The sequence below is a fragment of the Lutjanus erythropterus genome, chromosome 7, assembly GCF_056507025.1.
Source record: "Lutjanus erythropterus isolate fLutEry1 chromosome 7, fLutEry1.hap2, whole genome shotgun sequence".
Taxonomy (NCBI): domain Eukaryota; kingdom Metazoa; phylum Chordata; class Actinopteri; order Lutjaniformes; family Lutjanidae; genus Lutjanus; species Lutjanus erythropterus.
Genome location: NC_139323.1, coordinates 6,265,650 through 6,288,340, shown reverse-complemented (window position 1 = coordinate 6,288,340; position 22,691 = coordinate 6,265,650). Strand labels below are relative to the sequence as shown.

The 22,691-nt window shown below is 38.7% G+C and overlaps 1 protein-coding gene across 1 annotated transcript; it reads right to left on the bottom strand.

Annotated features, from left to right (window-relative positions):
* Positions 1-262: 262 nt before the first annotated feature.
* Positions 263-22,097, bottom strand: LOC146323482 (desmoglein-2.1-like). Its single transcript, XM_084723123.1, has 12 exons — positions 21,909-22,097; positions 11,077-11,193; positions 6,347-6,502; positions 5,811-5,952; positions 4,316-4,485; positions 4,017-4,151; positions 3,263-3,448; positions 2,738-2,876; positions 2,320-2,572; positions 1,634-1,776; positions 1,268-1,489; positions 263-525 (listed from the first exon to the last, which is right to left on the bottom strand). The coding sequence occupies exons 1-12, from the start codon at positions 21,954-21,956 to the stop codon at positions 263-265; spliced, it is 1,974 nt and encodes a 657-aa protein (XP_084579249.1). The 5' UTR covers positions 21,957-22,097.
* Positions 22,098-22,691: the final 594 nt, after the last annotated feature.

Genomic DNA, 22,691 nt, shown 5'->3' with positions numbered 1-22,691 from the left:
AGTAAATCTCACATTTGTTTTAGGATTAAAAAAAATAAAAAATCTCCCTGGCTTTTATCTAGTTGACTTGCACTTTACTGTTATTTTTTATCTCCTACTTTTATTAGTTTTATTATGACTTATATTATTTATTAACATGTTTTTATGAATTCAAATGTATTTATTTAAACGTATACTCTGTTCAGCACTTGGAGTGGCATTTGATGTATGGCTTGTGCTGTTTAAATGAACTTTGATTGATTGATTGAATATTTGAGTCAAGCTAACACAGCTCATACTCACGAAGCAGCGTCACGAGTCCCAGGATCAGCGCCCCAACTCCCAGTCCTCCAAATTTCGATGAGGATTCTTTGAGCAAAGTTCCATTTGTTGGTGCGCAGGTCTCACCTCCTTCACAAGAGCATACATGCAGTTCCAGTTTCTGGGGCTCTGGGCAGGCCACGCCCTGCTTGTCCTTGATGATGAAGGTAACCTTGTAATGACCAGGCCACAGTGGTTTCATTGCCCTGAGAGATGCGCTGGTATCTAATAGCAGAATGAAAGAGAAGAGTCTTAATGGTCCAGTGCCAGAAAAACTTGACTTTTAGAGTGCTAAAAGACAGAGAAAAATAATATACACTAAAAAGGGAATGGAATGCTTAAAACCCAAGATTTATAAAGTTACACTGGTCTCACTGCTCATGCCTGTCCATTAGACCATGCTAAATATTAAATATATTATCATATTAAAATTTGGGATATAAGGGTTGTATTGATGTATAGCAAAATGCTAAAATGCTCCAAAAAATGGCACCACTACATGTAGAAATGTAAACATATTCTCTGGTGGACTTGTTCTATTGTAGGTCAAAAATGGTTAATCAACTGTTACAAACTAGGTCTTCATTTCTATGCAGATGATGTCAGTTTTACATTTCAATTACGCTGGACACTGATAAATGTTTATCAAACAATGGGTATCATCTAATTTCTCCTTTTAAATGCTGATGAAACTGAAATGCTAGTTCAGTGATCTCACTATAAACAATCCCACTATGCCCTAGTAATAGAAACCAAGTTTTTCTTCTGCTTCAAATTCTAGAGGCTAGCTCAGTTCACTCATTAAAAAAACAGTCAAAGCACATTTGATTACCCAGCAATTTGTTCATTATTATAGGATATACTTTCTAATATATAAACTTTGCGATAAAAAATCTGAAGTTAAACCATTTGTGGAGGGCCCTGATACCAACACAGTGTTCACACAAACAGATAATAATAAGCATACCATTAAAAGGTTCAACCCTCCACTTCCCCTGGCTCTCCTCGTCCACAATGCTGAAGCTGAGAGGGCCTGCATTTGGGTCTCCATCCTCATCCACTGCCGTGACGTTAACAACTTGGGTGTCTGAGCAGAGGTACTCCATTTTGTTGGTCAGTAAGGGGCAGTTATCATTTACATCTCCCACTTTCAGTGCTATTGTTCCTGTGGCGATCTTATGAGACGAGTCTGTGGGAATCAGAAACGAAAGTTCTTGTTGATTTTTTAAGTGTATGAAAGTTGCGTGCAGCTGCATAGCGGGTGTTGATTCACAGTGTGATCAGCAATAGTTGCAAATCTTTCATACGACTAGGACCCATGCACAGAACTTACCCTGAGGCAGACAGAGTATTTTAGCATAGTAAGTTCCATTAACCACAAATGGGGACTCTCTGTCTGGGACCTTTTGAAGTCTGATCTCTGCTGTTTCTGGGTCGATCAACAGCCAGTTGTCAGGATCGTATCCTTTAGCATATCTGTGGGAACAGCGTACAGCAACATTTACTTTTTGGACTACAGTTTACTACAGTTTTCAAGATTAATTTCTCTGCTGCTGATTTTACAACATGTTCTCACTCCCAGCTCTTGGTCAATGGTCCTACTCTTCAAACTTTTATGCAGTTTGGTTAGGTTTAGGCACCAAAACTACTTGGTTATTTAGGCGATAGGGTTATGAAAAGATCATGGTTTCACTTAAAATTAATATGTTGGTTAGGTTTGTAGCTTACATACGTTACATAATTAAAAAATAAATCAGTGTTAACTTTGTTAACTACATTGTGTTGCAATTTAAAGAAGTGTTCTTTATGTATCTTATTGTCAATAAATCACCTGAAAAGACTAAATCAACTATACTTTCCTGGGTATATACTATACTTTCTTCTTTCTGGTGTCAGCTGAACATGTAAATCTTTAAAAACACCTCACAAATATATAGTGAATATTATGGTAGTGTTATATCCAAATTACAATTAGTTATGGAGCTTTGAATCTATAAGTCAAGCGTGACCCAATCTCACCGAACATCTTCTGCAAGCTCTCCAGTGTCACTGTCAGTGGCTGAGAAGACATCGATCACCTTCCTTAATGGACTTTCCTTTGGGTTCTCCGAAACAGAGATGGGCTTCACTGCAGGTCTAAAGGTGGACCCCTCACGCTCATTCAGCACTGCGATGTTCACTGGGTAAAGTTTGCCTGTTTTGGTCTTCTTTTTCTTGGTCGTCGTTTTAGTTGAGTTACTAGCTCCAGTGCTCCCACTGGCACCACCTCCACCTCCAGCTCCACCTCCACCAGCTCCACCTCCACCTCCACCTCCAGCTCCAGCTCCAGCTCCACCTCCACCTCCAGCTCCAGCTCCAGCTCCACCTCCACCTCCAGCTCCAGCTCCAGCTCCAGCTCCAGCTCCACCCCCACCTCCACCTCCAGCTCCAGCTCCACCTCCACCCCCAGCTCCATCCCCATCTCCCTCTCCTTCTCCTTTGCCCCCACCATCACCACCTCCGTCCCCCACAAATGGAGCAACATTGGACACTACCACCCCCAGCTTGATATCAGGATTCTTCTCAAAATCAACAGGCTGGAAGGAAAAACAGAATTGAACCAAATCATTTTACTGTCACATATTACTGTGAAACATTAGGCATTAAAAGACCAAACTTTTCTACACTATAAGTCACATTTTATCATTATGATTGTGTTTAAAAATATGTTGGCATGATCTAGCCAACAGCAATATGTGAACACAGCAACGTTTTCTCTTGGATGTCTTTAAATTTTTTGATTTTGAAGCCATTATTAAAAATCAATCATCATTAAATTCTCTGACAATGCTTCTATCTTGTGTAAATCAAAACCTTACAATTAGCATTGTCATAGATGTCTTTTTAAACAGCCAATTTTCATTTCTTTCTCATACAGATGCACCAGGTACCCCTTAGCATATAATAGCACAGAGGGACCTACCTTTTCAAGCATCAGAACACCTTCGTTGGTTTTGGGATCCGTCGAAATGCTGAATGTCCCGTCTTCATTTCCGCTGACGATATCAAATTCAGCCAGCCAGTTGTCAGTATTCTTCTGATCATCATCCAGCACTTTGAACCTCATGACCTCCACCTTGGCTGTGTTTTCTTTAACACTACCTGAATACTACACCAGCACAGACAAGACAGTTTGAACGTTAAAATGATCACTTTGGATAGCTTAAAGGAAGATTTCGGCATTTGGGAAATTTACTTTCTGGTGGAGAGAAGGTAACTCATACTTATCTGCTGGATCTGAAGCTGCACCCTGTTAGCTTAGCTACACGGTCCTGCAGCTCCTCTAAAGCTCACTATTTAACTAATTTACTATTACCTAATTCATACAGACAACCACCTACACTAGTTTTTGTGCCTATTAAACAATATGTAAATATAGAGTTCATTATTGGCCGTCAGGGTGATGATAAATGATGAGCTCTTCTGATGACAGTGATATTGATCTGAATATCTACCTCTAGATTGGAAAGCGTCTTTCCCCAGATATTAAGCTATTGCTCAGTACAGAGTATGAGGAGATATAGAAAACTGAACTGTTCTGTGTACAGGCAGGGCTAGCTAACTTGGACCATTGACAGCACACAGTAGGCAGGACAGAGAAACATTATGGAGGGCTGTCAATACACTTTTAAGTAAGTAACACTCTTTATTTGATATATCAAAGTCAGGGTTTATACCTCATCTTTTTCCAGCTTGGCTTTGTGATCATTGATGTCCACTACTTTGATGAGAATAGTCGTGTCGCCTGTGTTGCCTTTAGGATCTCCATCCAGATCTGTTCCTGTAATTGTTAAGTTGTAGAAGTCTTGTCTCTGTGGACAACAAGGCACAAGGTTTATTGTTCTGTGAGAGATGAGATCAACAATCCTGACAACCATCTTCAAAATGTATTATAGTTACTGTGAGGCATATCAAACTTTAATCAGCTCAGTTGTACCAGCTGTACAGCAGAATGTCTCCACCACACTTATCTGACCTCTCTGTCTAAGGTGTTTTCCTTGAGGTAGATGGCTCCTGTCTTCCTGTTTATGTAGAAGTGGTCTCTGCCATCAGGGGGCTCCTGCTTGATGATTTTGTAGGCAATCCTTGAATGGGAAGTGTTGGCCTTATCTGCATCGGTGGCTGTAATCACGCCAACCAGAGTCCCTGGGCAAAAAATAGAGAAAGACAGCATTCAGCAGCTTTTCATTAATTGAGAGCATTGTTGTAATGTTCTGCCCTTCTGCCACTAGGACAGTCCCTGACTTAGGATTTTCATGGTTGACACAGAGTCAGCATGTGTGACTCTAAAATATAATTGAAGTGTCAGGTTGTTGTACCAGCACCTGGTTTAGTCAACTTCACTAACACTGAGCACAAAACTGAGAACAAGGGAGCAACAAACCCAAATGAACTGTCTGTTTCCATCAACCCTCTGCACTTCTCAGCATCCCAAATCAGAGCAGTGTTCTTAACTTTAACTAGGACATCATGAATTGCTGCATCATTTTGCTATCCGAGTCCTAGTTTGGATAACAGAGTGTCAATTTGCACCCAGGTAAGAATATTCACACAGCAGCTATTCTGCTATTTGCACCCAGTCCCCTGGTTTAGCTATAAAGACTGACAAAACCACTGGAGAGAAGAGGTTGTGGTGAATGAATGTGTTCAACTCACTTTACTCAACCCTGGAAGATTAGATTTAGGCAGCAAAACTACTTGGTTAAGTTTAGGAAAGGATCATGGTTTGTGTTTGTCATTCGATTGTAATTCAAGTGTCATCATAGACTATATACACCCAGGTGTAAATAGCCACATTCACTATATACATACATTATTAGCATTGTTGCTTACAGACACCTGGGTGATTGTCTCTGCCATGCTAAGCTATATACACACAGGTGTAAATAGCCACATTGAATATTTATACCTCAGGTGCAAATACTATTATTGGGTACAGACACTTGGGTGCTTGTCTCTGCCATGCTTGGGTATATACACCCTGGTGTAAATAGCCACACTAGCTACATTGGCTATTTACAGCCGAGTGCAAATAGTATTGTTGGCTACAAAAACCTGAATGCTTGCCTCTGCCATGCTAAGCTGTTTACACCCAGGTGTAAATAGTCAAGTCTGTGCAGAGGAGCACTCATTAAGTTGGCAAATTAGAAATGGTTTAACCCCTGAGGACCATGAATACCCACGGCACACCAATGTATTTAATACTGACATACATTAAAGTGTTTTGTATCTGTGTGGTATAAAGTTTAGGAAGCAGAGTTGGAACTAGTTATCTCTGTTTGCCCACGTCAAGAGACGTCAGAAGAGATTGGCTTGTAGACTTATAGTTTTGTGTGCTGAATCTGTTTTGACTCTCTTCTTTCCTGGAGCAGAAGTAGCAGGGCATGTACTCTCCATGGACCAGTGAAAACAAAAAGAAGAGAACATCTGAATCTTGTATGTGGGTGTTGGCGACAGAAAACAGGTTTTACCTGCTGGACTGGACTCAAAGACTGTAGCTGGAGGTACACGGGGAAAAATCGGTGTATTATCATTCTCATCCTCCACCTCAAACTTTATCATTATTCCAGATTCAGCCACTTTGCCGTTATGATATCTGGCCACTCCTGTCAGCTGTTGAAGAGAAATAAACACACACACACATCTTCAAGTGGTAATTTGCTAGATTTTCACATTTCCATGTGGATGCAGAGCAGTGGTACCTTGAAAGTACTTCAAGGTAATAGTACTCCACAAGTCAAAGTCCTACAAATACTAAAATGTTTACTACAAGAGTACACATATCTGTGACTGGCACAATTTTCTTTGTTCTCCATGAGAACTATCAATTTCAATTTACAGCAAAACACACAAGAAATGAAAAGGGTAGCGTTAAGTGTTAAATTGCCAGTGCTTCTCTAGAACAAGAAACTTTCATCAAAAATACAATGGTGGACATCAGAGTAACAGCATTAAATGTTGAGTTCTACTTGACTGTGTAACAAGGTGTGTGTTGTTTTGTCCTCACAATGTATATGTCTTTCTCCTCTCGGTCCAGTGATCCTAGGACATACACCAGTCCAGTGCTCCCATCCACAACAAACTTGTTCACGGGTACTTGACTGGCGCCGGGACCCGTGAGAGAGTAATGCAGTTCCCCATCTCTAGCCGTGTCTGACCTGATCTGAAAATGATCATAACAGTTAAAAGAACAATGAAGCCATTTTTAAAATGATTTCATCTAAAGCCTTTGTGACACTTAAAATCTGAAGCCCTGTAGACTTTTTAAGTATAAAATAAACTTTTTTTTTTAAGTAATTGGAACTAATAAAACAAAGTCATGGGATTTAAATTATGTGTTTTGAAATAAATTTGAAAAAGTTTTGCAAGAATGTTGAAATTTTGGATAGAGCAAATTACAACTTATCTTTGCAAATACCTTTAAATAAAAGCAGTTTGTAGGAAGGAGAAGCCTTTTTTTTAAATGCCCCTTTTTTCTTGTTTTTTTTTTTTTTTACTTCTATTTTAGGACATAGGTAAGTTGATTTGTCATTTATATATTGTTTGTTTTGTTAACAGGGAAGTTAGCGTTAATTTAGAGAGTTTTGTTTCTCCCTCTATAAAAACAGCTCTTTTTGTGCTGCTGGCCTTTCTCTGAGTGGGAAGAATCAGGGAACAACTTATCATGTTCAACCTTATCATATTCACTTTCACTTTGAGTTTACTCAAGTTTTGAAATTTTTGTGTTTTCTCAAACTCAAAGATTCGAGTTTATCTAAATAAGAAAAGTAAATTATCTCAACAAGACATTATTAGTTTTTAGAACTTTTTCAAAACTTATGAGTTTGAGTTGGGCTTAAAACTTAAAGACCTATCAAAGTAAATTGCCTAGAAATGTAGAGTTTTCCCAACTTTTTTTTCGTTTTTGGAGTATAGGACATTTTAGCCTACTTCATAAATGTAATAAATACCAAATAAATGCATTTAGGTGGAATTAACAGGCTCTTGTTTTTTCCTCTCAGTAAAACAGTACACACAAAGTGTACTGCAGATCTAAATCTTGAATTTGCTGGATTTTTTCCATATTTTATTTGTTTGGTGACCCCAATAAAATCTCTCATGACCCACCTTTAATCTAGAACACACTCCTGGGGTTCTACTAAGAATCTTTTTATGTTTTTAAGGCCTTTATCTAGACCACGCTCTGAGGGTTCTATCTGAAATCCTTTTATATTTTAAGGCTTTCTTCTCAAACACAATCTGGGGGCTCTGGTGGCTCTATTGAGAATACACTCAGGGGGATCTGCAGAGAAATTTTTTATGTCTCAAAGTTTTTATCTAGAACCCACCCTCTGTGTTCTACCAAGAACCCTTTCTTTTTTTATTATGAATTTCATACATGATTTCAACAATCCTCGAAATGGTATGAAGAGGGTTCTTAATGGAAGGGTTCTTCAGAAGAAATGGTTCTGGGTTGAACATCAGCCATTCAGGAAGAACCCTTTTGGAACTCTAGTTTCTAATGCTACAAAGGGTTGCCAGTTACCACTCACCAAATTTGAAACCGTTTGCTGTCCCGGGCCCCACAATGGTGGAACAAGTTCCTCATTGACTTCAGGGCAGCAGAAACTTTACACATCTTCTGTCGTAGCCTGAAACCTCATCTGTTCAGACTGGGTCATGTCCTCATTGGGTAATGCACTAATTGTAAATTGCTTTGGGTACTGTTTCACAAATGCTGGGTGCCACAGCCTCACACTAGAGGGCATCTCATTATTGTTGAATGGAAACAGAGCTAAATTGGGCAGAGATAAAATAAATAAATCATATGTCAACTTTACACGTCTTTATTTGCATAAAGAGAAAGTTTTGCAGTGCCCTGAATACCAAAGATGGAAAAGTCAAGCCTATACATGAGAAAAAGCATAAGAACTTTTGAGGCTCCTGGCAATCTCTTTCTACGCTGATGGAGCTGCTTTCAACTTTTATATGTCTCTAGGATATGCGTGTGCATTTATGCATTTGGCTTAAACATGTACCGAAAGCATAAAAGAGCGGATGAATCATACAGTCTCAGGTATTCAGGCTCTTCAGGAGATTTCTCCTACTAAATTATATGAGAACAAGACCTCTCATGCAGGTTATTTTTCTTCTCTGTCTGAGCTCCACAAAAAAAGAAAATAAATCTCCTTTGACAAGCGAGAATGGTGTAGCACACAACAATCTGGTCTGGTTTGGTTTTCTCTTATAAATGCAGATTCAGGCCATTGCCCCATTTTAACATTGTTGGACTTGTCTTTCGTCTTCAACAGCATCCATTATTCCATCTTGCTGGTTAGTATAGACAGAACTACTTTCTGACGGTTCCCCTCATATCTTACAGAATGATCTCTCAGGGTGATTATTAATGATTTTGTCATGTGGCGTTCCACAAGGTTCAATCTTTGGTTCCATCTTGTTCAGCCTGTATATGCTCCCCCTTGGTCAAATTCTTCATCAGTTTTCCATTGATGCCTACCATTGTTATGCAGATGAAACCCAGCTTTATGTATCATTTAAATCTCACCATCTTAAAGTGATAGTTCACCAACAAATGAAAATTCAGTTGTTATCTACTCACACTAATGCTGATTGAAGGTCGGGTTTAGTTTTTTAGTCCACAACACTCTGCTGGAGTTTTACAGGAAAACATTGTTGCAGAATCTCCCAAAACAATCTTCAACGTAAAAAAAACAAGAAAAAAAAACATAAAATGCCTCCATACTGCTTGTCTGGTGTTATCTAAGTCCCTTTAAGTGAAACATGAACATTTGACTAAGAAATGTTATTTACACCAAGTTTTTAGCCAGAATCTTCACTGTAGATCTTTAGCTTGGAGCCATGTTCACGTGCACATACACACTGTCTGAACTGGGTGTGTGTCTTGTGACGGTGTGCAAACAGCATGTCAGGACTTTAGGAAACTTGGATTATGCCAGACAAGCATGATGAAAGGATTTTGATTATTATTATTTTTTTCAGTTGTTTTTAGATTTGGTCACCATTCACTTCCATTATTTGGCAGATTCTGTAACTCTGTTTTCCTGTGAAACTCCAGCAGTGTTTTGTGGGCTAACAAAATAAACCCAACCTTCAATTATCATGACTGTGAGTAAATAATGACTAAATTTAAATTTTTGGGTGAACTTTCCTTTTAACAGTTGGAGCATTCTACACTGTTGTCTTAGTGCTATGAAAAATCAGATGTCTCTGAATTTTCTACAGCTGAATATAAACAAAACATAAATGGTGTTCATTGGCCAAGATTCAAAGAGTATTAATCCTCAACTCGGGCATGGAGCAGGACATAAAAATTCGTTCAGTCATGCTTTTCGCAAGTGTTGCCAAAGAACATTATAAAGCAAATATGCTTTTATCTCTTCCCATCCGGATTACTGCAACTCTTTATTTTTTTGATTAAGCAAGTCTGACATTGTTTGACTTCAGTTGGTTCAGAATATGCCGGGCTTCTGACAAACACTGCACCAAGAGAGCACATTACCCCTATTCTGTCCCACTTACATTGGCCTCCTGTACACTTTTGTACAAATTATCAAGATCTCCTGATCACATTGAAGCCCTCCATGGCATGGAAACCTGCTCAGATTTGTTAATTAATTGCTCTTAAACATCTGAGCAGGTTTAACAAAGGGGGCCGTGCTTTTACCATTTTAGCTCCAACATTATGATACTGCCTCTCCTTCACTGTGACATTTTAAAATCCCACATGTGCAGGCTGGCATTTTAGTTGTATTTTGTTGTTGTTTCACTGCTTTAATTGTTGCGTCTTATAAATTGTTTTTTACTTGCTGATGCTGTTTTCTACAATGCTTTTTTTGTGCACTTGCGTTTTTTTTTACTTGTCATATTGCTTTTATTGTCAAGTATTTGTTTCATTTATCAACTGTATTTTACTTGGTTTATTAACTTATGCACTTTGTAAGCGGTGTAGTGAAAAGTGTGACATACTACTTTGCCCAGTCTATCGTTACATAGAAATGAAATAATAAAACTTTCAAAACCTACCTATAGTATCCACACCAGAAACAAGAATTTATATAAAAGACATCCAGTGGAACCTGACTGAAATACGACTTTTGACCTTTTTTCCCAGTAGAACACAGAATGCCATATCACGTATGTGGATTTTAAGCTTTTGAAGACAAGATTCCCTCTGGAAGAGGCACTCCTGTGACTCAGGGGTTAACAAGACACTAATCTCTATAAACAGATATCTGCATATAAATGTACAATCTGCAGGCACAGGACATGTTTTGGTATTGGAAGTGCTCTGGCTTCTGTTGCTTCTGTTTATAGTCTGAACAGTGTTGACTAATCATGTTTCAGTAGGCACACAAGAGGAGGTCCTGGCATAGATATCTGCAGGCTTCATGGGAAGTCCCAAACCACCAGCACTAAACTGTTGTCAGACAATAGCCAGTGGGTTCAGTTGGGACACCTACCATGAACTGCAGCATCCCAGGGCTGATTTCAGCAGGAGACCTTTGTTGCATCCCTTATTTCCTGCTGCTAGCTACTAAATAATCATTTTAAAAGAGCCCAATGACATCTGTGTTCAAGTCCAGTGAGAAGCTGCAGCAGGACAGCGAGTTTACTACATACTACTTTAGTTATTAAAATAATCATTAAAGTTGTCTAAGAGAGAACAACACACAATGTGAGAAAGCAGGATGGAAATGACAAGGGGAAACGTCTTACCCTGGCAACATAGCCTTTGTTAGTGTAGTCAGTATTCTCTCTAAGATTCTTTGTTGGGACAATCCAGTCCCTCTTTTGGCGCTTCAGCTGTTGGACGCTGGCCGCACTGTCTCCCAGCTGCAAAGAGAAGAGGACATTCATCTCACATCACTGTAGGAGTATTGCTGCTACTACTTGTACTTGTCTTCAAGTCAGTTATTTAACAGAACAAAATGCATTGAAAGACAGAGGTGGTAAGTAAGTTCAACTTTGTTACTGTACTTAAGTAGTTTTCAGGTATCTTTCTCCTTACATTCTCAAAACAGGCTCGTTATTTCAGTTTTAATATGTTTGAGAGGAATTATTGATTATTTTGAAGCATCATTACGAGCCACTGTCCCAACAAAAAAAGATGTTACAAGATGAAAAAACACATAACAAGACAAAAAACAATGTAGAAGATGTGACAAGACAAAAAAGACATAAGAAGACAAAATGCAACGTAACAAGAAGAAAAACAATGTAAAGGACGTAACAAGACAACAAAAAACGTAATAATACATTGAAGATGTAACAAGACTAAAAAAACAATGTAACAAGACAAAAAAGATATAAAAAAATAAAAAACAATGTAAAAGAAGAGAAAAGACAAAAAAGATGCAATAAGACAAAAAAAAAAACCCAACGTAGACTTAACAAGACAAAAAGGACGTAACAAGTTAAAACACAACATAAAAGACATAACAGGACAAAAAAAAAAAAAGCCGTAACAGGTCTGTTTGCAGTGTTTGTGCCCTCTCCACCACTCATTGGACATGTCAATGAGAAGAATGGCAAAAACAAATAGTACAAGTAAACAGCTGTCATTAAACACAACCATTACGCAAGGCTGTCAATATTTATAGCTCCCGGTCCAATCATTTATCACACCCGCCAGTAAAACTAATTACTATGACATTTCAGTCATCACTATTAAGTGTTAGAAGGATAATCATTGTGGATTTATCTGTAGAGCTCAGCTTTTTTCAAATTCTCTCCAGTCCAAAAGGCATTTCCCCCAAAAGTCATGATTAGAAAAGAGACGCCTGTCAAACTGTTGACATGATACCTCAAACTGCATCTAGGTTTTATATTTGTAAAACTTACCTAGTATTGAGGAAAGCAATATAAAAACTCTATCTAATTGGACTGAATAGGTGCCATCCCTGAATCCAATATCCTGTGTTTAATGCATCCATGCTGCATCTTGCATGGTTGAGACGCTATCATGTTGAAAAAGACGTATCAGTAATCAGTAATGACTAGTACGTAATCATGGGTTGTTGACTGGCATTCTGACTGGTGTGATCCTATCACAAGATTGCCTCTAGTTGAAACTGGGATACAGTGATATGTAACTTGAAATGAAAGACGGCCAGAGGCATAAGATGGTGGGAGCAATTGCTTGTCCCCTACTTCCTACCCCCCCTCTTTCTGGACCCCTTTGCTCAGACCACATGTCTCTTCAATCTCTGGATTTATTTTGTTCTCGACTACACACCAGTTAAGTTTCATGGCTGCGTCTTGCAGGTTGTGACGCTGTCGCTTTGACAAAATCTGTCCACAGGCAGACATATAAACCCCTGCCACCTCTGCAGTAGCTCCCGCTGCAGTAGGTGTCCCCAGGACCACATTTTGCCACGATGACACAAACACACAGACTTACAAGGTGAAAACAATACCAGCCACATTCGCTAAAGGTTATCATGGACAACTGGACTCGCTTAGGTTCTTGAAGATGTTTCACCTCTCATACAAGTGGCTTCCTTCAGTTCTAACTTAGTTTATTAATGGGGAGTTCCAGGTATTTAAACTCTGAGGGGGTCGTTGAGAGTTATGTGACTCTTAGGGTCACCTGAGTAAAGGTGTGGGCGGGTGTCATTAAGATCACTTTTGAGTCATGGACTTGACCCACCATCATGTGAGTCATTAGGTACAAATGACTGTAAATGGGTGTTAATCAGGCTGGGCAGTGATCTTATTACTGCATTGTATGTGGCTCATAGGTTCTGTTGTAGACCTTGTCCTCTGTTGAGAAATGGACATTCCACATTAACAAAAATGTCTTCCTTTCCTCATCTCTCAAACCATCTGTCTTCCCTGGCTAAAATATGAACATTGCTGTCCTCAATAGTCAGTCTTGGATGAGAGGCAAAACGTCTTCAAGAACCTAAGCAAGTCTAGTTGCTTACAACAACCCTGACCTGGATGACTGAGAATCTTAACAGACAATACCAGCCACAAACTGTCATGGCTGGTAAAGATCATCAAATGTAGAGTTGAGAACATTCCAACCAATCAGCAGTGAAGTAAAGTTTCATGACTGCAGTTGGAGGGCTGTGACACTATTGCACTGACAAAAGCTGTCCACAGACAGACAGACCTATACCACCTGGCAATGTACTCATAAACACTTCTACAGTAGGAGCCTGTTGGACTGCATTTTGCCATGATGACAAACACGCTGACTCACAAGGTGAAAACAATACCAGCCACAATCACCAAGGGTTATCATAGGTATCTGGACTTGCTTGGGTCCTTGAAGATGTTTCGCCTCTCATCCAAGATACTTCTTCAGTTCTTACTGATTAGTGGGGAGTTCCAGGTTTTTAACGTCTGTAGGGTCACATTGAGAGGTATGTGACTCATGGACCCACCCCTCCATCAAGTGAACTGTTAGGGTCACCTGAGTGTCTTGGATGAGAAGCGAAACATCTTCAAGAACCTAAGTAAGTCAAGTTGCCTACGATAACCCTTAGTGACGACCAAGACCTGGATGACTGTCATGAGAGACAATAGCAACCACAAACCGTCATGGCTGGAAAAGATCATTCAGTGTAGAGTTCAGCCCGTCATGCTGTAGGATTATGCAAGCTGTAACGCCCATCAACATTATGCATTCCAACAAGACATAAAACACCTGGCAAAGCACCTGGCAAAACATTTCCATGGAAGGCGTCTGTTGGACTGCATTTCGCCATCTTGACAAACACACGCTGACTCACAAAGTGAAAACATATCAGCCATATACTGTAACAGCTAGTAAAATAATAATAAAAATAATTATGAAACAACATAAATGAACAATGATGTACTACATGATTACATGTCTCTGTGTCATGAAAACCATATGAAGACCTGGTTTGAGGTAAGCTCTTGGCACACATTCTTACCACATGTTCTTTGATAAATACCTGTTGATGTGTGTGAAAGTGTATATGCATGTTTTCTGTACGAACATCTACTCCTGGGTGTTTTTATTCTGTGTGATTAGACCTCAGCTGGGTTTCAGTTAGAGCAGAGGTATGCTGGGAATGACTGCTCAACAGCATTCACATTTTCTCCAAAGGTCTGGATCAACATGTATGAAAAGCCTGCCACCAACTGCAGCTCTCAAGAAAAATGGCATCCACTACTGACTGACAGTCCTTTTGTTACAGGGATGCAGACACCAAGATGGACTTCAGTGTACAAACATAATATGCTGGTTAATGGTAAAACAATAACACCAGACCCCTTTCTTGTCATATTTGTATAGGGATGTATAGCCTAGAATGAAAGGGACAAACCTCCAGGTGTTTGTATCAAAGAACGCTACTTACACCTGGGGTTTAAATAGCCATTTAATATAGGTATTTACCCCCTGGGTGTATATACACTAGCATAGCAGAGACACTACATAGCGTTTGTTTTTCTTAGTAGCTAAACTATAGTGCCAAGAGTATATAGTTGTATCACTATGACACACCTTTAATGGACGCAGTAGAAGGAAACAATACATTCACTGTTTACCACTCATGAATCATCACTGTGCCACAGCGTTGGCGTATGTCCTGTGGAATTTATCTTCACTTGTCTGTGTTTGATGTGTTCTAAAGACGCCTGCACATACATCAAAGGCAACGCGCCTTTGACTTATTGTTCAGAGGACATCATAAAAATAGTTTTATAATACATGCATGAGTATTTCCAAGAGGATTGGTGCAATTAACTGTGCATGTTGCCGCCCTAAGGCCTGAATTGATAAATAAGTATGTGCACATTGCACATGTACTGAAAAAGGTTACCATGTGCTCACATTTTGTGATCTCACACCCAACTTATCAACTACCGACATTTTGTCACTGTCCATTAGCAAGTCATACAGATGTGTACGGTACTTGCTAGCAGCTGAAAGAGATGCACCAGGCTCTCAGGTGACTTCAGTGTGACTTTTGACGTGCTATAAACTTGAAGAGTAAGAAAATATTGATACACTTGAGTATCGTGTTATTATGTTTTGTGATACCCCAGAGGAAAGGGCCACGGCCCTTTTTGGTGGATAGACAGTTGGGGATCTCATATAAACAACAATGCAATTTCCTGTGCTTTTGAATGACAATTTTGCCAAGTATGGATTCATATTGAGTTCAACAAACCTTTGTTTTAAAGACCTTTCCAAGAGTTGTTCAGTGACCTTGCCTGAACCTGAACATTCCTCTATCCAAGTGGACGCCAATTATATTGAATTACCAGGTATCGTTGGGCTTAATGTTGTCTGTAAATAACAAAACCCATCAATAGACAACTTCTAATCCAAACTAGGTTGAAATTTAGTTGGATATGGCAGGCTGACGCTGCTGTACTGAAACATTATGACTGAGCTCCAGCAACCTCACACCCAAGCTAATGTTAGCTTTCAATTAGTAGGAACAATTACTGTTCTACTTTTGGGATGCTGATTGATTTTTAACTTTCATTAAAAAAAAATAATCCATGCAGCAATCTATTGTAAGTACCTTCTATGTAACAGGACATATTTACCCATCTTTCAGCTTTTGGCATGGATCTTTGAGGGCCTTTTGACAGTGTTTGGCAGGATGCTCTGCATGTGGCTTGGCATCCTCGCTGAACTACTGATCCAATAAATTGTTAACACCCAGAAAGCTTTTGTTGTTGCGTGTCTAGATGTCAGCTGAGGTAGAAACAAAATCTACCTCTGAGTGTGACATTCATATTAGGTTCCATCACATGATATTCTCTCTGGACGAGCAAAACAAACTGTGGTGGAAAGCATGCCTCTCCCTCACCTGTCCTGACCTGCCACACAAACACGTCAGGTCATAAGGTAACGCAATAACACACAATGAATTACTTGAAATAGTAACTATAATATAATTACTGGGAACTGTATTCCCTTACAGAACTCATCACTGGAAAAAGTAATGATATTGATATATTACAGAGTAATTTATTACTGCCCAACGCTGCCTACAGGTGGAAGGCAGAAGATTTATGACCATGATCTGTGATGAGCCTCAGTCGATCCCACACGGTAACGGACTCCATGTGGCTGTGAGCGGAGTGAAGGAGCTGAGCCATAGGCTCAACAAACAGGTAACTGTCTGCTGGCCTGAGGCTGACTCCTGAAGGAGCTAAATGCGCTGCTACACAAATGGAGATGACACATGGGATAAGATATGTAGATACAAATCTTTCTACAAAAGCCCTTTGGTAAACTGTAATGCTTCTGTAGAAAGATTTGTATCCACACATCATATCCCGTGCTCTATTTCAACTTTCCCACATAATCCTGCACCATGTAGGGTACACACATGATTGTGTGGTATTTTTAGCATTTATGTCTGCTAATACAGTTGGCAGTCCATGATACAAACTTTGACCCCACATCCTGCCAAACAAAGGGACATCACTGTTTGATTTGACAGAGACAAAAGTTAGCTGCTGGCTAAAACTGATACCAAATTGTGGACAATACATCGTCAAAGGCCAAGTCGGACATTTGGGAGGAAAAGTTTTAAAAAGTATTAGTTTTTCATAGCCACAAGTGAGGCTTGTCATCACTATGAAAACACATTGACAGTCAGGCGCTGTGCCAGCTGAAAAGTGAGCAACTGTATGTGTGTTTAATCATGGGTGCAAATCAGGTCGCGGGGCTTATATTTGCTTTTCCGGGGAAGTGGGGATTTAACTTAGAGATAATTGTTGGTAACAGGTTGGTTCTGGATGTCATCTTTGTGGGCGGGGCGGGATTTCAAAACTGAGAAAATATATTCTTAAAGATCAAACTTTTGGGTGTTAAACCTTGTAAGAGGCCAACCTCCTTGTGATTATTTTTTAAATAAAATGTCTTACAGAGTTGACAAAATATGATTTTTTTTTCATTTCACAGCATAGTTGTAGTGAGCAGCCTTTTTATTTTTTAAAGTTGCTCTTAATGTAAATCAAAATACACATTTTTAAAACGTATCTCTTATTTAGCTTTGATTTAGAAGGACTACAGAGTTGACATGTTATGGTTGAGACATGTCTGATAGCAATATTATTTAAGGAAATAGTCCAAAAATAGAAAGCTCACCAGCACTCCCAATTTTTTTAAACAAGGAAGTGAGACAGGGGTCCTAAGGGTATAGCTAACCCTCTTTATGCCTGATTGAATCACATTTTTGTAATAATCTGACAGAATTGATGGAAATCTGAGAGATAACTTTAAATGATCAACATTTTCATAAATAATGTTTTTTTTTCTATTATAGTAGCCTATTTTATAGCTATATTCTCAGTTGGTATTGGGGGGCACTGACCACCCTAAAGACAGCCCCATTATCCTTAAGTATTGTCTGTCCAGTCAGAGCCAGGACCTTCATGTGAACTGTTACCTACCTTACTTTTAATTTTCACAAGGTGAACTTGGAACAATGGAGGTATAATTTCCTTTTGAATACTTAAAGACTTAAGTATGGAAGCTTTATATTATATGTGTGATGTCACTCAGTTGTGCTGTGATTAGCAGGACTGTTTAGCTTTGGAATACAAATTTTAAACACCGGAATAAGAAACTGCAAGATACTGTAATGGTAGTAATAAAGGTAGATATGAGAATGTGTGTGTTTGTGTGTGTGTGCACAATGCATGCCACCCCTGCATAAGTCAGCACCCCACTTAGTCCATCCCTGTCAGACAAGTCTTGAACACCCCTGTGTGTGTCCAAAACCATGGCACCCGTTCTTCAGAAGTGGGACAATTAATTAATTATTAATACCCAGGGGTGTTCAAGACTATGTGTGTGTGTGTGTGTGTGTGTGTGTGTGTGTATACAACACAACTGTGGGAATGGTACAGAATAATTGTCCTGGCCTAACAGGTGTGAAATGACATTATCACATCAGTCAGTCTGTATGAAACCAGCTGGAAACACCTGTGACGTGGATTACAGTATGGCTGTGTATCAGCTTCTTGCAACACATTACATTTCTGTGTTGCAGGATTATTATTATTACTACCACCAACAGGCATTTGGCATTTTTGCAGCACATGTTCAAAATATTTTGAAGTTGCTGCATGTTATTTTAATGGTTAAAATTTAGTGGCTAACTGAGCACTCCTTCTGACATTCCTTGGGTTTTCCCATGTATACTGTTTTCTCTCTTTCTTTCTTTTCTTCGGGAAAAGATTTATCACAGTGTGCAGAGGCTTTGACATTTATACACGAAGCCCTTTGGCAGTTTTTTTGCGTGTATCTGCGTAAGTACAGACAGAGGTATTTAAGAGCTGCAGCTCATCCTTAGAAAACTTGCTGCTCTCTTCCTTCTCTTCCAGAACTGTTCTTTCAGATAAACCTCTTGACACGTACAAGTTTATAACATCTGTACACATGTGCATCGATATCCACCTGCATAACATCCTCGAATGCATGCATACTTCTACACTAATCTGCCAGCAGTTACTTAATCAACGTTTTGAGTACTGAACCTCTCATTTCTTCTGTTCTCGTCAGTTAAAGAAAGGGAGCTTGAAACAGTGAATTTGTACAAAGTCTGCACATACTGGGGTTATAAATTCAATCCATTCATTACAAATTTGGTAGACTGCCAAAGGGCCTGCAGTAGATTTGTCCCTTAAATAATCCCCCAAATATAGAGCCAGTTCAGAAGTATATGAATTTTGAATACTGATACTTTTCCATTATGCCTCCATTGAACCACACTGGGCCTCATTCACTAACGTGCGTAGAAATATTCTTGCTGTGCGCACAAAACAAGTTTTTACGCAAACTGACCATATGATTCATGAAATATGCACACCGGTCAAGACTGTTCTTACCACCGTGTGCATGTTAGTCAATCAGAGTCATTCTGAACTGACAGGTTCGTGCCCACTGTCTGCAATCTGCATACTGACACGCCCACATTTAATTAAATAAAGAAGTAGTAGTAGTAGTAGTAGTAGTAGTTGCATAGTGTTAAGTATCAAGGAGGGAGTGGTAAAGTTACTATAATATTGAACGCAGACAGAATCAGGTGTTGCTGCAGTGTGTGTGCGTGTTTATTTGTGTTTAGATCATAACCGCTGTGAAACGATCATAAAGTTTTATTTCTCACATTCAGCGCCGCCTCGTCTCGTTCGGGTTGTACTTTGGCCGAGCTGAGCAGGGCGCCAGAAAAAAGTACGCTTTGTGACTCAGACAAATAATTAGTCGGGCTGCAACAAACAAAGCAGTGCGTTGAGAAACTGACTGCGTCTCAGGTGAAAAAAATGAAAAAAAGAAAGATTTCACTTTAAAGTTGATGCAGAAAAAAGAAAAACAGACAAGAGGAAATTTAAGGAAACAGGTAGAGAACAAGGAGCATCTGATCTGTCAGTTCAGGATAAGAGAGTCACTGCAATTATTGTAAATATTCATAAATGGGATAAGAAACTAAGATGAAAATTATGACATCCAGCAAGGACTTTCATCCAACAAAAATAATAATAATAATTAGATAAGTAAAATAAAATGCAATAAAAAGTGATTAACGTAAAAACAGACAATCATGATATTTATGATGAAATCCTAAAAACAAGAAGAATAAAACAAGATAAATCAACCATAAAAAAACATTTATAAGACTTCTATTAAAGCATTTTTAAATGAATGTGATTTTGAAATGCTCTGCATCTCAAAAAAAGCTCTGGAACAATCAGGTCAGCTGAGTCAGTGATGTATTTTAAATCCCTTCATAAAACGGCCTTTTTATTAAAGAAACTTTCCTGATTTTACCTGAAATGTAACTGTTCTGAATGGTATTTATTTCTTAGAGTCTTAGAGAGAAATTTTCCTATTCTTGATATTTTACCTTGAATTGTTTTATCAGTTTTCTTTTGAAACCTGGTTATTATTATTATTATTATTATTATTATTATTATTATTATTATTATTATTATTTCAGGCTAATTCAGGTAAGAAAATATTGTTGAATCCCAGATTTGTCTCCAGCACATCAAACTCCTATTCCTGCAGCATCCCCTGAAATCCTGATTCCTATTTTTATTACAGTATGGGATGTGAAAAATTGGCCACTCTCTGTTATAAACTAAATTTAGGGTTTTTTTTCCCCCTGGCAATATATTTTATTATCATGTGAATTTGATCATTATACTCTAAAACTAGTTTGTCCTGTTTTTTTTAATGTAGCGTCAGTCAACCAAAATAAATGACTACCTACAGAAACTATGCTATAATTAAGCTTCTTCCAGCGAAAAGGTAATTGTTGGCTTGCGAAGCTATGCTCATAAAATTATAGTGTCCTCATAACTGCTAACTGGCAAGACAAAAGCAACATCAGCCCTCCCCCCATGTTTCACTCATGATGGCACCGGGGAACTTGTTGTCCCTGATTTAATGTTAATCAGTGAGTTGTGGGGGACTGAAGGCGAAACATGCGGACTGAGGGAGAAACCTGAGCGAGGTGGGAGAAAACCAAACCTGGGACATTCCAAACATACCGTAAGACCTCTGACCTCTTTAAAGCTTGTCATTTTAGATTTTAAGGGCAGTGCTGACAGTTGGAAGTGGATTTAATGACAGAAACATATATTGATGTGCTGGTTAACAGAAAAAAGATCATTTGAGGTGAGAAGGAAACAAAGTCTACAGTATATGGACAACTGAAATTACACTGTTAAAAAACAGTTGAGACAAAATTCCAAGGCAGTGTAGTGCGATACATTTTTATGTTTTGAACCTAACTCAAATTCTTAAGTTCCGAAATTAAAAAGTTTTGCTGACCTGTAATATTTAGTTGAGATCATTTAACTTGAATCTTTGATTTTTAGAAACTCAAAAAAAAAAAAAATAAATAAATAAATAAAAATAAAATAAAATAATCAAAAATTGGTCACAAAGTTGTGAACCTGATTTGTCATTATTCTGGTGCCTCAAAAATGAACTGGTTTTAATTGAAAATATTAAAATATTAACCATCATTCACTTTCACTTCAATGAATTTACTCTGTGATAAAACTGTGATGTAAGTTTATCTAAAGACGAAAAGTAAATTATCTCCAAAGGATTAGTGGATAATAAAACTTTTGCAAAACTTAATAATTTGTGTTGGGCTCAAAACTCAAAAATCTACTGCAGTACACTGCCTTGAAGTTTTTGAGTTTTCTCAACTGTTTTGTTTTTACAGTGTCGTGTGCATAGAAATTCAACATTGTGGAGCTGTGTGTGAACTTTAGGACTGTTTAAGTTTAGCTGTAAAGTGCAGATCTCTTTAACCACCTTGTAATCACCAACATTTTGATAAGCAACTTTTTTTTTTTTGCATTTTGGGCTTAAGGATCCAAGAGTATGTAAGATTAGTTGGGGAAATTTCAGCCATTTCACATACACACACACTCAACATATGATCTTCTTAAGGCCTGTTACTTAGTAACTTGCCGCCACATGTCTCAGTTTATAAGCCTCTTTTCATCGTTCACTGCATTTCTGTGACTCCTGCACCTCATAAATGCAGACAGACAGATGGACAGACAGACAGGTGTGAACTCACCATCACAGACAGGTGAAGCAGTACAACGATGGCTGACAGTCGCTCCATATTTCGGGCAGAAGTAGCACAACGGTGCAGCAGCAACGTTATAGCGGCTCCAGATACTGACAGGTCCTCAGAACGTGCAGTTTCTAATCACATCATCCACCTCCTCCTCCTACTCTTCCTCCTCCTCTTCAGCTGCTCTGTCTTCTCTCTGCTCCACCCTGCTCTCCTCTTATGTGTGGAACCACATCCTTATTCTCCTCCCTCCTCACAGCTCCTCCTGTCGCACTCACAGCTCTCCCATCACTGAACCATCAGGGAAAAGTTTTTACTGCATCACACCACAGCTTTTCAAAGTGACAGGTGGGCATAGTTTAGAGACACAGTAGTTCTGGGGAATTTAACTGTTTTTCCAGTCAGAATCAGAAGCTAGACAGACCTTTTTATGCATTTGGTGTAATCTGAAGTTAAAACTGCAATATTAGACTTTCTTTCATTAGTTTTTGATGGACATCAAAAAATTGAGCAAAACCAAGCAAGTAAAAAATAATTGGGGGCACAGCCTTGTCTTTAAGGAAGGCCCACAGTCTCAGACTATGAAACTGACTGGTAAAAGTCATGTAGTGAAAGATAAATCTATTATATAAAAGTTAAAACATCCTTTAGAAGCTCTATATAGAAGTGTTCTTGATCAGTCAGTCATTATATGCCTTAAAAACTGTTACAAATCATTTCTGAAAAATAAATATTTTTCATAATGTGCAGACCTGGGGAGGAACAGATTACATGTAACAGGAT

Coding starts and splice junctions, on each gene's coding strand:
- LOC146323482 (XM_084723123.1), bottom strand. CDS start 21,956: ATGGAGCGACTGTCAGCCATCGTTGTACTGCTTCACCTGTCTGTGATG. Junction 11,194..21,908: donor TGCTTCACCTGTCTGTGATG/GTGAGTTCACAC, acceptor TTCTCTTTGCAG/CTGGGAGACAGTGCGGCCAG. Junction 526..1,267: donor GAGGGTTGAACCTTTTAATG/GTATGCTTATTA, acceptor TTCTGCTATTAG/ATACCAGCGCATCTCTCAGG.